Genomic DNA, 16036 nt, shown 5'->3' with positions numbered 1-16036 from the left:
AAAATGTATATGGAACCATAAATAACCCCAAATAGCCTCAGCCATTTTGAAAAAGAAGAACAAAATAGGAAGGATCACAATACCTGATATCAAACTGCACTACAAGGCCACTTCAATCAAAACAGTCTTGTACTGGCATAAGAATAGACACATAGATCAATGGAACAGAATAGAGAGCCCAGAAATAAACCTATGTCTCTATGGTCAATTAATATTTGACAAAGCGGTCAGGAGCGTAAAATGGAGTAAAAAAAATAGGCTCTTCAACAAATGGTGTTGGGAGATCTGGGCAGGCACATGCAAAAAAATGAAACTAGACCACTACCTTACACCACACACAAAAAAATAAACTCTAGATGAATAAAAGATTTAAATATAAGTCATGACGCCATAAAAGTCCTCGAGGAGAACATAGGCAGGAAAATGTCAGATATCCTACAAAGCAGTATTTTCACCAATATGCCCCCTAGAGCAAGTGATATAAAGGAAAGAATAAACAAATGGGACTACATCAAGTTAAAGTTTCTTAATAGGCAGAAAACTCATCTAAGATCAAAAGCTTGGATATCCTTGTTATAAAAAAAATGCTCATTTTTTTGCAGTAGAATAATGAAGACATGAATGAGAGCTACTGTTATCTTCTGGTTTAATGCCAAACATCGTTTATTTGGAATTAGATAATTAAAGCCAATGTCTAACATATCTTCAAGATTAATAGAAACAACTATAAAGGACACATGGACAAAACCAAGGAGGGGGGTAGAAGCAAAGGAGGGAGGTGGGTTTGGTTGGGGGGGGGAGTGGTGGGGGGAGGAAATGCAGACAACTGTAATTGAAAAGCAATAAAATATTTTTTAAAAAAGAAGATTAATGATTATATTTTAAAGCAATGGCTCCCATCTACAACTGAGAAATATTCTTGGGTATCTCTCAGGTCATCAAAAATGACACACGATCTTTAAAACAAAATTAATTTTAAATCAATTTTATTAAAAAAAATTGAAACATATATAAATAGGCTAAATAACACTCAAGCCTGAGAGGGCTACAATCTTTTTCAAGAACTTAATAGTCCAAAAAGACTAATACTTATTGCTGATTCAGCTCACAACATCAGCCCTCTTCAGGCAGCAGTACAATCACTAGCACACGTTGTATGGCCACCTCTTATGGGAGTTAGAGATGATGCACTGTGCAATGAGCCACACCCTGCCCTCCAGGAGCTTACAGTGTAGCTGGAGAAAAACAATACATCCAGAACAAATAAAAAGTCCACACATCTATCACAACAAAAACAATTACTGGCATAAGTCTTCATCACATGTTTTAACAAATGTTAGTCATAGGACTATCTTGGCAAATATACACTACACATCAAGTTTCAACCTGACATATCCAGAAGAAAAGTTTTATTTTTTTGTTCACTCGTGTTTCAAATGAATTGAACTAAAAGAGGAAAACACAATTCCAAACCAAATGTACCATAAAGTTTAGTGTTCATGTCCCAGAATTTCTCCATCCAGACGTCAAGTTCAGAAGTTCTGACTGCCGAAACGATGTACAAATTCAGACAGCGAATAAACAGCTCCCCACCCTACCTCAGGATCCATACTGATAAAATCATTCAGGTTCATTTTGGAATCTAAAAAGATACATGGAAGAAATGTCCACTGAAAGCACAATTTTGGTTTAACAGCAATAAAACAACCCAAAAGACCAAAATTAGGGAAAATTACTCAAACAGATAAGGATTCAATATCACCTCTGTGGTATTCTTGTTGCAAATGGGTAACCTTGATCTAACCATGACAAAACATCACACAAACCCAAAATGAGGGATACTCTACAAAATAACTGACTGGTACTCATCAAAGTTTAAAAGTTATAAAAGAAAAGGAAGAAAGAAAATGTCACAGTTGAAGGAGACCAAGGAGACATGACGACTAAACATAATACCATGGGTCAGAAAAAACATCAGTGGGAAAACTTGTAAAATTTAAATTAAGTCTATAAGTTAATAGTACTATGTCAATATTTTTGTATCAATTGTATGATTTTCTTGGTTTCAATAATTATACTATAGTTTACTCAGATATTTGGAATCTGAGTAAAGTGTATACAGGAACTTTGTCCTATCTCAGCAAATTCTCTAGAAGTCTAAAATTATTTCAAAATAAAAAGTTAAATGAAAAAAATGCATGAATAACCAAACTGCAAATTTACAGGAAATTCAAAGGATACAAAAAAAGACACAATTACAAAAATTCAGATTGTTTCTACCAGACTCAGTTTCTTCAACAAATAAATTATAAGAAAACAAAAAGACCTGGAAAAAGGAATCTACATATTAAAAAAGACACCCCACCCTGGCTGGTGTGGCTCAGTGGATTGAGTGCTGGCCAGTGAACTTAAAGGTCGCCAGTTTGATTCCCAGTCAGGGTACATGCCTGGGTTGCGGACCCGGTCCCCAGTTGGGGGTGTGTGAGAAACAACTGATCAAATGTCTCGCACATTGATGTTTCCCTCTCTTTCTCCCTCCCTTCCCCTCTCTCTAAAAGTAAATGAATAAAATCTAAAATAAATAAATAAATAAATAAATAAAAAGACACTCCTTACAACAAAAAAAGCTAGATAATCAACAAAACCAAAAGTTTTGTTGAAGTCATCAGAGAGCCAGGGATGCAGGATGATGACCAAGGAACCAGAAATAAAGGAAAGACGGGCACCTCCAAGGAGAGATGAGGCAGAAGCTCTTCTTTACCTGGGATGGATGCCATATTCCCTATGTCAGTAAGTAGGTCAGCTAAAATTTTTAATAAATTGCTAAGGAAACCTCAACTATTGAAATATGATAGTATTTGTTTTCTAGGGCCTTTAAACATAATTAAATAAAAAATGAGTACTATCTTCAGGTATTCATTACTTAAAAACAAAATGAAAATTAAAAAATTGTTAAAAGATCAATGTGTAGCATTTGTTTACATAACGCTGGTGCTGGAACTCAGCTCCAATTAGCCAGTGTTACTGTAACACATCTGAGAGCAGTAAGATGAAAGGTGTATGTGGACAAGATGCAGCCAAGGGCTCAGGAAGAGAAGAGGACAAATTTGATGTACTCTATAATTCAGCCCAGGACTTGGGAAATGTCCTTGAAGACAGTCTTAAGTAGCTGGTGCTGGAACTTAGTCATTAGGGCAAGGCTATAAGACTGTAAATCTCAGCTTTCTTATCAGGAAGAGTTCCTTTCTTTAAAATACACTAAATGCTGAATTGGAAACAGTGGTCCTACAGACACATGGCCACCAAAATTATTAAAGGTATAGTTTTTCACAATGTCCAATATATTAAATGTACTAAATATTAAGTAATAAAAGTAAGGGACCGAGTAAAGTTTCTATTAAAATACCTAAAACATGCATTAATTTAAGATGATATTTTCTTGAACCTTTAACTTTTTAAAAAATAAAACACTACTAATTAGCTAAAAGTAATTCCCATTTATCCTAACATCGGATGTGTTCCTGTGATAAATAAAGGGCTTAAAGTAATAAATTTACCACATGAGAGAACATTACAATGTGATTAAATTATTACATGAGAAACCAGTATGTTTACCCCACACTGCAGAACAGATTTCTTTTAGTTTCAATCTCAAGTTCAGGAGGCCTCCAATGAAATTACATATGCACAAAAAAAGACACTGCCCTCCCCATTAAAAAAAACCCCCTCAAGCCCAGTGTGCTGACCCTGCCACTTCCTAGCCATGCACCTTAGGCAAAGGGCTTACCCTTCGTGTATTTTAGTTTATGGGTCTATCTAATGTGGAAATAAAGCTTGGCTCGTCAAGTCGTGGTGAAAATTAAATTAAACTAATATGTTAAAAGGCTGGCACAAAGCCTGAGACAAAATAGCACTTACTACAAGGCAGTAGTCATCAGACCCAAAGGAGTGACCCAAAGAGGATCAGGGCTGATGAGGTGGTGCTTACTGAACGTCTACCATGCACAAGGCTGTGAGTTAGTGCTCATGTCTACGAGAAAGGGAGCTGCCAAGACACACTGTCCCAGACCACACCTCCTACAGCAGGCTGTCCAAGGCTGAAAGGCAGAGCTGTGAAGCCCTCTCCTATCTAGGAGCTGTCCCAATTCTAATGCTGAGCCCAGGAAGCAGGCTGGTGAACCAAAAAGCAATTCCAATATAAATTTTTAAAATTACAAGAGCTTTTCACAGAGAGCCTCAAAAGTCAGAGTTTGAATCCTCTCTTAGTTCACTCCCTTCAAATATGACAAATATATTCTTACTTGCTTCCTTGCTGGCATCTGAATAGTTCTGTCCCATTTTTCTGGCTGTTGCACAGCTTACAGAGCACTTTCACATGGACAGCAGCCATGTGATGGGATGATCTCATCAATAAATGGCAATGTTGTAAATTACTTTCAACCATAATGTTTCAACTCATGTGAATGCCAAACAATAGTGATAGGGTGAAGAACCCTTCATCTACTCAAATCTCAAGAAATTATTAATTGGATTTATGCCTAAAAGCATATACATGAGATGAGTGGTGCAACAAAATCTGCTGGCTCTCATCTGCTGCTAATGCAGATTTTATTCTAGAGCCAGGGAAATGATGTTTCATACATCACAGGATGCACTGGTGACTTTTCCACCATAACACAAAACCCTACCACAGCAAGGTACTACAAGTCACACTGTTACATGACACAAGCACACAGATCTCCTAAAGCCCAGTGTCCCCGCAGTAGGCACATCCAATATTCTAGCAAGTGCCATGGCCTAATCCTTAACGCCCTTCCTCTCCCATGAATTCTGATGCCTTCCAGTCCTGTTCTCTGTGTCTCAATTTCTGAATCTAATAAATACACAGAACTACACTTCTTACCTCCTTACTACTCAGGGGGTTTACCCAAAGAACAATGCGATTTTTGTCCTTGGTGAAGTGAAAATGCTGATGTGCAGAGGAACTGAAAATCCCTCTAAGGAAGCATCTTTGGCTCACCTCCAGTTTCAATGCAGGGATATGATGGAGGAGGCTCTCTCCAGTTTCCACTGGAATCTTTCATGTGAGATCGGTCAGAAGCAAAGTTCTTCAAATAGGAATCTGCACGGATTACTCTGAATTTCCTGCAGATAAAGCAGCATCCATTTATCTCAGGGAGGTATTACAGTTGAAATTCAATTTTTATAGACTTATTCTAACTCAATTTTTATAGACTTATTTTCTAAAACATGCACAAAACTATGCAAGTATTTTTGTACTATCAGCAATACAGAAGCCATGAGAAATGATCTGATGAAATCCAAAACTACAAAGGCATGAAATATATCTGGTTGGCATTTTTTACTCAATTGTGCATCAGGGGCAACACACTCTTTTCAGGTGCTGCCATGACAGCCTTCTCATTTTGGCATAAGGCACCCCATTTCCACACCACATACATACACCCAAAAGCAAGAGGATTGGAGAAATCCCCAAAATATCTAAGAAAATATCTGAGATCTTAATACACAAATTTTTAAAAGACTGCCACTGCCAATCTTTTAAACAATGGACCTTTAAAACTTTAAAACATTCTGAATCTTCCGTGTAGCACATCATTCTCAAATATCAACTCAACAGTGATGCCAAGACGAGTAGTCTTTGCAAAACAAATGCAAAACAAACAAAACAACTTTATGTAATTGTCAAAGTCTCACTCCAGAAATTAGGAAAATTCATCCTGACTTTCCTCACCTTCTAAACTGTGGATGGATGTCCTCGTCAGACTTAAAGGCATCTTCCACATAAGCGTCAAAGGGACAGGGAAATGGCAGTACAGTGTCGAGATCATAAATGAAGCTCTGTCCTCCACTTGAAACATGAAGCAACACAACATGGTAATCCTAGAAGTAAACATTGCTGAAGTTAACCAAGTTACTTTATGATGCCAAATTCCAAGGCTATATGATTTAAAACTTGTATGAGGGGGGACCCAAAAAACCCCAGAACTTATTTATAAAAAATCGTGTATTTATTCTCACATTTAAACTTCAGTCACCTTCAAAGTACTCTCCATTTGATACAATACAGCTATAGAGATGTTTTTCCTACTGCTCAAAACAGTTTTTGAACTCGTCAATTTTGATGCCTTTTAGGGCTTCTGTGGTCTTTTGTTTCACCTCTTCCACATCAGCAAAACGTTTCCTTTTGAGGACTTTTTCATCCAGAGAGAGATGGAGTGAATAGGGTGGGTGGGATATGGGGGTCATGCCGGTTTTTGGTTTTAAATTTTTATTGTTTTTCGATTACAGTTGTCTGCATTTTCTCCCCATCCCTCCACCCCACCCCATCTGAACCCACCGATCATGCCGGTTTTAATCAAAAACTGCTTAACACTCAGCACAGTGTGGGCAGGTGCGCTCATGAATCACCCATTATGAAATGGGCAAGCACGTTGAGTCTTCAAAAAATAATCACTGAAGTGGAACACAGCCTCTCACAACACCATCAGCTGAATATAGCAGGTACACTGATATAGATGGGTTCCTAGAACACTCTCCTAGCAGGGGAAACCTATACTACAAACGGCCTGCCCTCCAGAAGATAATTCCAGTTTTTTTGATGGGGGTTCCCCTTCATATATAGCATCAAAAACAGATACAAGATGAATGCAGCCCTCTTTATAATAGTAAAATAAAGCAAATATAAAACCCTGAAAACAGACCAAATGTCCAGCAGAAATGTCCCTATACATCAAATACCCTTTGACCATGCAGTTCTACACTACAGAAAAATGGCCATACACATAACAGTGTATGTATATATGTATGTATGTATGTATGTATGCGTGCGTGTGTGTGTGTGTGTGTATATATATATATATATATAGCTGTTAAAAAGATTTTGGTACATTTATGTGGAAAAGAAAAAATGTCCATGTTACATAGCTGGATGAAGAAGCCAATTGCAGAATACGTATAATACATTTTTTTAAACTACATGTATATAAAGACAATGCGCATTCAGAAGTAAATATGCATGTATATGAATACAGAGGAAAAAGTCTGTAACTATATCCTCCTAACTATTAACAAAGGGGACTATTTGAGGTTAGCCTGGAGAGGGAAAGAAGGGCTATAACATCGTATTTTATACTATATATGTAGTTCAGAGAAGAAAAAATGTTCGTTTTGGGTTTTTGGCTTATTTTTCTTCTTTTAATCAGCTAAAGCCTCATTTGTAACCATTAAGGAATAAAGAGAGCTTTGTGCGCACGACTCAGTCACAGAGTGTATCGTGAATCACAATCTCACTCCCAGACCCTGGGCACTGCTGAAGGGGATGTCAGGGCAGTTATCAAGAACATGGGGGCAGTCTGGTGCTTTGAGTTCCTCTGAACAAAAACGCTGTCATGGAGAACAGCACCGCGAGATAAAAAGTTCCATCACATTAGTGTAACATTCATAATACCATCTTGTGTTTCTAGTACTTCAGAGCTTATAAAGCTCTTTCTCGGCTGTTATATCGTTTCACTCTGGGAGGTGGGAAAGATAATTCATTGAGACTAGAGGTGTTGTACCATCAGAGCCTAAAGTGCTTCCTCCAGCTCCAATTCCATCTTAGCAAAGCAGAAATAGCATCAGAAATGGATGCTTATTCCCCATACTCCCCTTAATGTACCCGACTCTCCAGATATAAATGAAGAATGGCTCCCCTACAACAGCCCAGTTCCTTCCCCTAGGCTCATTCATGTTATTCCCCTCCAGCCACAGCAACATTCTCCACCACTCTCTCCATAATCATCACTCAAGCTCCAACTCAAATGCATTCTTCCCTTTAAGTCTGTTTCCAAAATTTCTCTCTTGCTTGACATCTTCTAACTCACATTATAGGTTTTTTTTGCAGTATACACTGCCTACTATTTGTGGAAACTGTGCTGTTGAAATATAGATAGAAAGATGGGAAAGACAGCTCCTCACTCTCCAGGAGTTCCCAGAGGAGTAGGAAACACAAGTCAACTACTGCAAGAGAGAGAGGATGACATAGAACAAAGGAGGCAGGAGAGCATGCAGGTAAGGGCATTCTGAAGTTGGGTCGCCTATTCAAACCTTAGCCCTTCCACTTACAGCCTCAGTTTCCTCTTTTATAAAATGGAGGTAATTTTAGCATTCACCTTGGAGTGCACTGGGGGAATTAATAAATTATGTATGTAAATGTCTTTTTAAAAACCAACAAAAAAAACCAGAGGGGATAGGGGACCAATAGCCAAGGAGTTTCACTGAGGAAGGACTATCACCACTGAATTTTGCCCAAAGGGGAAAACTTTCCAGAAAGGAGATACAATTTGTGAAAAGGCATAAACAACAAATATCCGCAGCCTTCAAGTTAGTTCAGGTCCACATTCCTACACATCAGATGGCTGAAGAACTTGAGAGAAAGTAGGCCTCAACTTGGAATCACCTTCACAGCAGAGATGTACAGCCAAGAGAGGCAGATTAAAGCAGTCACCTCACCTTCTGAGTTGGGTTCAGTGTTTGCCCAGGTGCCAGAGACGACCCAGAGGGGCTAGAACGGGTCTGCTCCTTGGGATCTGTTGCCTCTACTCATTCAGCGAGGCCTACCTACTTCCCACAAGAGGACAACAATGAGGCAAAGACAAATGTGCCAGAGGGTGTGGGAGGCTTCCTACAACAGGGTCCCCTACCCTGAGCTGCCATGAGATTTGTGTAAGAGGGACATGACCACAGGTCCTTGCTCTGAGTTTCCCTAAGACGGGAAGCAAGCCCATGACTCAAAATCAGCTGAGCCATGGCCGGGTAGCTTAGTTGGTTAGTGCGCCATCCCAATGCAACACCAAGGTTGCGGGTTCTACTCCCGGTCAGGGAACATACAAGATTCAACCTCACTCTCTGAAAACCATAAACAAGCAAGCAAACAAACATTTAAAAAATCAGCTGAGTGGTTCAGCAATGAGGATGACTTCCTCATAGAGCAGATGGACAGTCGCAGCAGGAATTAGTTGTATAGTGTTGCTAACAATAGCTAATGCTTCTTGAATTTATTTTAAATTATCAGAAACTAGATGTTTGTTACATTATAATGAATAGAGATTTTCTTTTACTTTTTGTGTTTACTAGTACAAACAATTCTGTTCTGCAGGGGCCAGGTGAGTGTGACACACACATGTGTACTGAAAAGGACCCAGGCCTAAGATCCAGTCCTGCCACTGATCAGCTAGATGACCTTGAGCTACTCACTTTGCCTTTCTGGGCTTGCCTCTTCACCTGAAAAATGAAGGGGTTGTAGTAGATCTGTGTTCTTCCAATGCCAGTCATGTTTACTCAGGAGTTTGCTAAAAAACTAATTCCTAAACCCTTCTCTAAATCAACTAAATCAGAAACCTGTATTTTTAACATAGTCTCCAGATAATTCTCATGTACAGCTGGACTAGATATTACTGAAGTTCTTTCCAGTACTAAAAGGATAAGAGTTGGGGAGGTCACAAATATATTGCCACAGATAATTTAAAATCATTCCTGTAATAATTTCAAAATTAAAATAAACATGCCTGTAAGTACTTCTACCTTAGGTCAAATAACATCTATTCTCAAGAGTCAATTTAGAATATTACAGCCTTCCTCTACTGCCCTGTCATTTGTGCTCCACCGAAACATGAAGACCACTCAGGGTTCATAGTACTCATAACTCATCAGCAGCACTCTAGGCTGACCATCTTACCCAGATCACAGGTCCATCTCCAGGTCTGGCCTGCTGTTTCCAGATAGGTATCTACAAAAACAATAAATTTCATAAGCTAGTTGCAGTAAAACTACTACTAAAGTCTTTAAAGCAATATATACATGAAAAATAAAATATTTCTAAGCAACCAAAAATCAAGGTGAAAGAATGAATGGGTAAGAAATCCAAATACTCCTAAATGTCCTTAAAAATGAAAAAGCAAAAATTAATTATACGATGGTCTTTGAAGAATAGAAAGAGACCTGAACTGGGAATCAGAAGACCCGGCAGGTTCCAGTCTTGCTTTCCCACTGAATTATTCATGAAACCTCCAGAGTCTCTGTTTCCTCATCTATAAAATGGAGACAGCTGCCTGAAACTTGCATGTTTCACAGGGTTCCCAATAGGAGCAAATAAGGCCATCCTTGCAAACATACTTTACAAAATATGATGGGTTCCTCTTTCTTTTAATACTTCTTATGAGTTTACAATGGTTCTATTCTATTTAAACTCCTAAAGAAAAGGGGCTTAATCTGTGTGAATATACCATCCCATAGTTCCATACCTAAAGGCAAGGGACTAGGCTCTCCTAACCCAACTGTGTACCCTGGAAGGAAAAAAAAAATTTCATCCAAAACCAAACTTTAATATGTTGCTGTATTTTATAAAGCACATTTGAAAACTGCCACGTCCAGTTCCAGTACGGTCAACCATGTTGTTTGACAAAGTCCAGACATGGGGGATATGTCTTCAAAGAAGCGTATCCTGGCCTGGAGGACGTGGCATTACTTGGGATCTGTGTGTGATTTTGTTCTTTCTCTTTAATGGAATCTGCATTTTTACTGCCTTAATCACCTGGAACCTCCTGGAAATGATCACCATTCTTAGAATTGACCAGCAGCTGACACAAACAGGATATAATCAGACCAATGCGTCTCTAGTCAACAAGTCCCTGAATGTCTAAAAGTCATTAGAGTAACAGCCCCTTCCTTTACCTTGAATAGGAATATATATCAATTAGACAGCCATAGAAATAAGAAAAGCTGGTTAGCTATTAAGCATGTAGAAACAGTTATTATGAAGTTAAAGTTTATAGTACACAGAGAAACATTTACTTTTGCCCTATGAACAATTTCTGAAAATGTCTAATCGTCTGATTCATGACTCTCCTGGTTAAAATAATCTTTGTTCACTATGACTGAATCTATGGAAACTTACGTACTTTTCCTGGTTACCTTTGTATTAATTTTTCTGCTTAACTGATCATGCTATGCACCTACAAATGTTAATCTATGCCAAAAAAGAAAATATAAAAATCCACTTGTACTTGCAATAAATGAATCAGTGCTTCACCTGCCTCTGAGCTGTGTAGTTGCCTGATCTCCACGCGCCGACGCCTCATAGCACCTTTGGGACCCCCTGGACTCTGCTGTGGCTGGACCGCGGCAGAAAACAGTATTGAACCCATGCTACCTTTAGCTTCGGATACCCAAATTTCCTGTTTTCTTTGTGCAATCACTCACCAACTTACCATCTTCCTCTCATTAGATATGAAGACAGCATAACATTCTTCTAAAGGATACTGGTCGTGGTTTTTGATGTATTCACAGAGTTTCCAAATATTTTCTTCACTGAAATAAAATTGTTTAATCAATACGATTAAGCAAAAACACTCCGTGTCTTTCAAATCTGAACAAAATGCTGGTAATGATATAAAACAGTTGGAAGAGACCTTAAACATCGTCTCATCTAACAACCGGCTAACATTTGAACCTCCTCCAAAACATGCCCAACAAGCTGTTATCCAACCTATACTGTGTGTGGACTCCTCTGCAGACATAGAGCTCATTACCTCCCCCAACAATGCCTGTGTATGGATAAAAATATTTTTATAACTGATAAAAATGCTATATCAATATTCTGTAAGCTTTGGGCTCAGGAACTTGAGATACAGCTGGAATTCCAACTCCACCACTTAAACATAAGAAGCTTTGAACACCCTGACCTTTCTGAGTGTCTATTTTTCTCATCTGTAAGAAAAGATATAATCGCATTATACTATAAACACTCAACACATCTTAGTAACACTGGTTTCCTGCTCCCCTAAGGAATGGGGCAAGATGAGTGGAGCAGGAGGGCTCCTGAGTGGACAGGGTCAGGGCAGTTATGTGATATGTCCAGGAGTACTTTTGGAGGAATCCCTGTGAGTGTGATTCCCCAAACCCCTCTGGTACAGAGGAAGTCCTTTACTTAGGCAATTCTGATCACTGCTTCAATAGCTAAAAGCCTCTCATATAGAAGGGAGCTTTATCTGGGGTGGAGGTATAGGAAGATGGATTTCAATTCATTATGAGAAAGAACATTCTGAAAGAGCCAAATGTAATTTCAACTCCTTAATAGTTAAGTAGTAGTTACATTTATACAGCCCTAACATTATTTTGGCCCTTTGAAGGCAACCGCAAGGCTGATGTGGCCTCTGGTGAAAATGAGTTTGACACCCCTGTTCTAAACCAAGTTTTGAGAAAACATCTGTCTGTCTTGCCTATGACATTTTGCAGAGTTAACCACAAACATTTTCAAGAGCCTGTAATGTACAAAACACTATGCAAAATGTTTGGAAGATATGATAATTAGAGTTTATAGACAGTGACACTAAGCATACAGATCCATAAATAAGCAAGCATCCAAGGCCATAAGAGATGCATAAAGAAGTAAAGAAGAGGGACTCAGGCCCTGCCCTGGTAGTTCAGTTGGTTAGAGTACCGTCCTGGTAAGCCAAGGTTACAGGTTTGATCCCTGGTCAGAGCACATGTAAAAAGCAACCAATGAATGCATAAATAAATGGAAAAAGAAATTGTTGCTTCTTCCTCTCTCTCTAATCAATCATTTTTTTTTAAAGGGAATCACTAATTTTAAGGGATAAGGGAAGATGGAAGAGATATAGGTCAGTTTTTCCTTGTTTGTTCCCCTTTACCTCACCCCAAGGATGGGCATAAAATTAATGCAAAAAGCTCATCAATCCATATGTAACATGAGCACTATTAGTAGGCTGAACGAACATGTGTTTTGAACATATTTGGCCTATTTTTTCAAATTTATGTGAATGTTACACAAGAAAAACAAATTTAAACATGAGAGATACTGAATTTGTAGTCCCTTTCTATTTTCCTTTTTTCACCCCAAGAGTAAGATTATTACCATGTGGGAAGATCTCATGAAACTTTTGATGTTAATAAAACAGAGGGCCTGTATACTGAGAAACCCTAGGAGTCAGTTGAAACAGAAAGAATGCCAGATTTGATTTGAGTCCCAGAACCGATTTCACTGGTTTTTAAAAAGCGGGAAATGACGGTAATAATGTTTCAACCTGTCAGTCGATTATTTTGGCAGCAGAAAAGCTAACAAAGCAGGATTAGGGCCAAGATTCTGCAAGGGTTCCTGGTGATGGGCTACAGTCAGAGAAGCATGCAGAGAGGGAAAAAGTGCTTTACCACCCACACAATCCCACACAAATACTGGCCACCACTGTTAACATTCAGCTGGGTCTTGAAAGATAGGTAACATCTGACAGAAATTAACAGAGGCAGAGACGACATTTATTTCAAGTTAGAAGAACCCACAAGAGAAAAGGCGGTAAGGTGTACCTACCTGTTGTGTTCAGACAGGGTAAAGCACTGGTTCTCACTCAGAGGCGATCTGGCCTCCCAGGGGACATTTGGCAATGTCTGAAGACATTTTTGGTGGTCACAAATCGGGACAGGGTGCTATGGGACTCTAGTGAGTATAGGCCAGGGATGCTGCTACACATCCTGCAATACATAACACAGCTGCCGCAACAAAGAATCAAGAGGCTCAAAATATCGGAGCCAAGGTTGAGAAACCCTAGAGAACAGAGAAGGCGGGCTCAGAATGAGGTTGGAGGAAGAGACGATGAACAGATCTTAGAGGGCATGTGATGCTCAGGAGATAGACTTTATTGCCTACGCCTGCATTCCTCAAAATGTGAACAATGGACTCAGACTATTCCTCTGTGCTGCTCACACATCCAGACTCTGCAGTGTTTTACGAAAGCTCCCGGGTGATCCTCCAGCACATTCAAATTCAGAATGGCACTGAGCAGTGTGAAGCCAGCTAAAGTTAAAGACCTTACAGACCCTAGGGGATAGGGAAGAGCTGGGCAGAGGGGCCTGGTAGATAGGATTGCAACAGGCCCACAGCTAGCCAAGGAGGGTCTGGCCTATGGCTGAAAGAACTAAAAGATGATCTATTGAAGACGTTCATCTCCTACCATTCTCCCATCGAATCGCTTCACTACACTGTGCCAGTCTCCTTGTTATTCCTAGAATACTCACAGCACACGCCTTCTCAGAGCCTTTGCCCCTGCTGTTCCTTGCCTGCCTGGAATGATGTCCCACCAGTTACCTACGAAGTTCCTGCCCTCTTTTTCTTCAGATTTCTCAAATATCACTTTAGCAACAATGTCTTCCTCCAATATCCTAATATAAAATAGTCAGTCTCCCTCTCTGATCTGGTTTTATTTGTCTCATAACAATGAAAACCATCCAAATGTGGTTTACTTATTTTTGTCTGCCTTCCCACAACCAAAACATAAAAACCATGAGGGACATTGTCTATTTTGTTCACTGCTATGTCCCTAGGACCTAGAATCCTGCATTGCATGCTCCAAGTGCCTAATAAACATTTACTGGATGGATGAATGAATGAGTAAACTGAATGGGCAATAAGGACAACAATAGGATTTAGGTGAGAGGCAGGGCAGAAACAAAGTGCAGTAGTTAAGCACGGACACCAGCATTATTACCGAGATTCCAGTTTCAGGACTACCTAACACTTGCTAGATCTGTCGTCTTGGGCAAACAACAGGCTTCTCTGTTGCCCATCTTTTCATTTTAAAAACTAGGAAAATGATAATAAATAGAACCTGTGTCCTAGGCATGGATGGAAGAACTTGGCACTGGGCATGACATGCAGTCAGAGCTAAACAAACCGTCAAGGTCTTGGTGACACTGGTTTGGTAACCAGCTGAAGGAGGGAAAGGCAGTTTCAGATGGCCCTGAGGTTTCACAATTGTGCAGGGACTGAAGTGCGAAGAAGTCATGACACAGGCAAGGGGAGGCAGGTGTGGGAGTAAAAAGGGCCAGGGTAGGAGTGGTGATTCAGCCACAGAGGTGGCCTAGCACAGGAGCACAACGTGCGGAGTCCAGGCCAAACCCTCCGTGCAAGTCCCATTCTTTCACCCACAAGCCGTGTGGCCTTAAATAAACTACTTCAGTGTTCTTATCTTTCAAATGGGGAAAACAACGGTACCTACCTCCTAGGGTAATTGTGGGGCGTCAGTGAATTCGGTTACATAAACCACTCTGGCATAAAGCAAGAGCTATGTAAATATAACAATTATTACATGACAACATGGTGGTTATGATTATGGTTTTTGGTACAAGAAGGTCTGAATTGGATTCCCGGCTGCAATTAACTAAGTGACCCTGGGAAAGTTACTGTTAAATCTCTGTGCCCCCATTATCTTACAAAATTAAAACGACCTTCACATCAGTGTGAAACCACACAGGGTTTGGCAGAGTAATTTTCAAAAGGCTCTCTGCGTTCCACCCTCCGCTTCCAACTCCCCTTCCCGGGGCCCCAAACACTGAGATCCTCAGAGGAAAGTCCAAGCGAAAAGCGCGAAGCTGAAGTAATGCGACGCCGACCCTACCATTCCCGGCAAAAGCCGCCCTACCTCACCCCCATTCAATGACCACGCTCTACTCCAGAGATTAAGGCTGCTATTCCCGCTCCCTCCTCCCGCCAAACCGGAAAACCCGCCAGTCGGTGCCCAGAGCACCCCGGGAAGGGGCCGGGAAAAGGCGGGGCCGGGCTGCGACGCCGCTGCGCCCGCGCCCCCTCACCAGTAGCAGCTGTTGTAGACACAGGCTTCCCGCGGCGGGCTGGCCGGCTGGTAGTGGGCCGCTGCGGCTGCGGCTGCGGCTGCGAAAGCGGGGACATCGTCCTCCATGGTGGTTTGGACCGCGGCACTGGCCTGAGATGGACTGACTGGACCAGCCCGCGGGCCGGCTTCGGGAAGGAGCTGGCGTACCGCACGTATCGTCGGGATAAAGTGGGCGGAGCCCGAAACCGTCTGTGCAGTTCCCTAGCGTTGGATCTTGGGATGGGTAGGCGGGGCCTGGGCGGGGCGGGAAGCTCAGAGTACCCGCGCGCGGCCCGGGCGAGCCATTGGGTGGAGCTAGAGGTTGATGGGCGGGCCCAAGACGGTCCTCCACA

General features: G+C 40.7%; 1 protein-coding gene across 3 annotated transcripts; it reads right to left on the bottom strand.

Annotated features, from left to right (window-relative positions):
* Positions 1–852: 852 nt before the first annotated feature.
* On the bottom strand, positions 853–15924 carry NTAQ1 (N-terminal glutamine amidase 1). 3 transcript variants are annotated; one of them, XM_053930278.2, is made up of 7 exons: positions 15664–15909; positions 13388–13548; positions 11271–11370; positions 9740–9790; positions 5756–5904; positions 5021–5145; positions 856–1642 (listed from the first exon to the last, which is right to left on the bottom strand). In XM_053930278.2, the coding sequence occupies exons 3-7, from the start codon at positions 11271–11273 to the stop codon at positions 1533–1535; spliced, it is 438 nt and encodes a 145-aa protein (XP_053786253.1). In that variant the 5' UTR covers positions 11274–11370; positions 13388–13548; positions 15664–15909; the 3' UTR covers positions 856–1532. The 3 variants fall into 3 exon arrangements, with proteins under 3 accessions (XP_024428107.2, XP_053786253.1, XP_053786252.1); XM_024572339.4 differs by lacking the exon at positions 15664–15909 and having other exon boundaries at positions 853–1642; positions 13388–13500; XM_053930277.2 differs by lacking the exon at positions 13388–13548 and having other exon boundaries at positions 857–1642; positions 15664–15924.
* Between the last annotated feature and the right edge of the window lie 112 nt (positions 15925–16036).

The sequence above is a fragment of the Desmodus rotundus genome, chromosome 8, assembly GCF_022682495.2.
Source record: "Desmodus rotundus isolate HL8 chromosome 8, HLdesRot8A.1, whole genome shotgun sequence".
NCBI lineage: Eukaryota > Metazoa > Chordata > Mammalia > Chiroptera > Phyllostomidae > Desmodus > Desmodus rotundus.
This window is presented reverse-complemented; position numbering and strand designations above follow the sequence as displayed.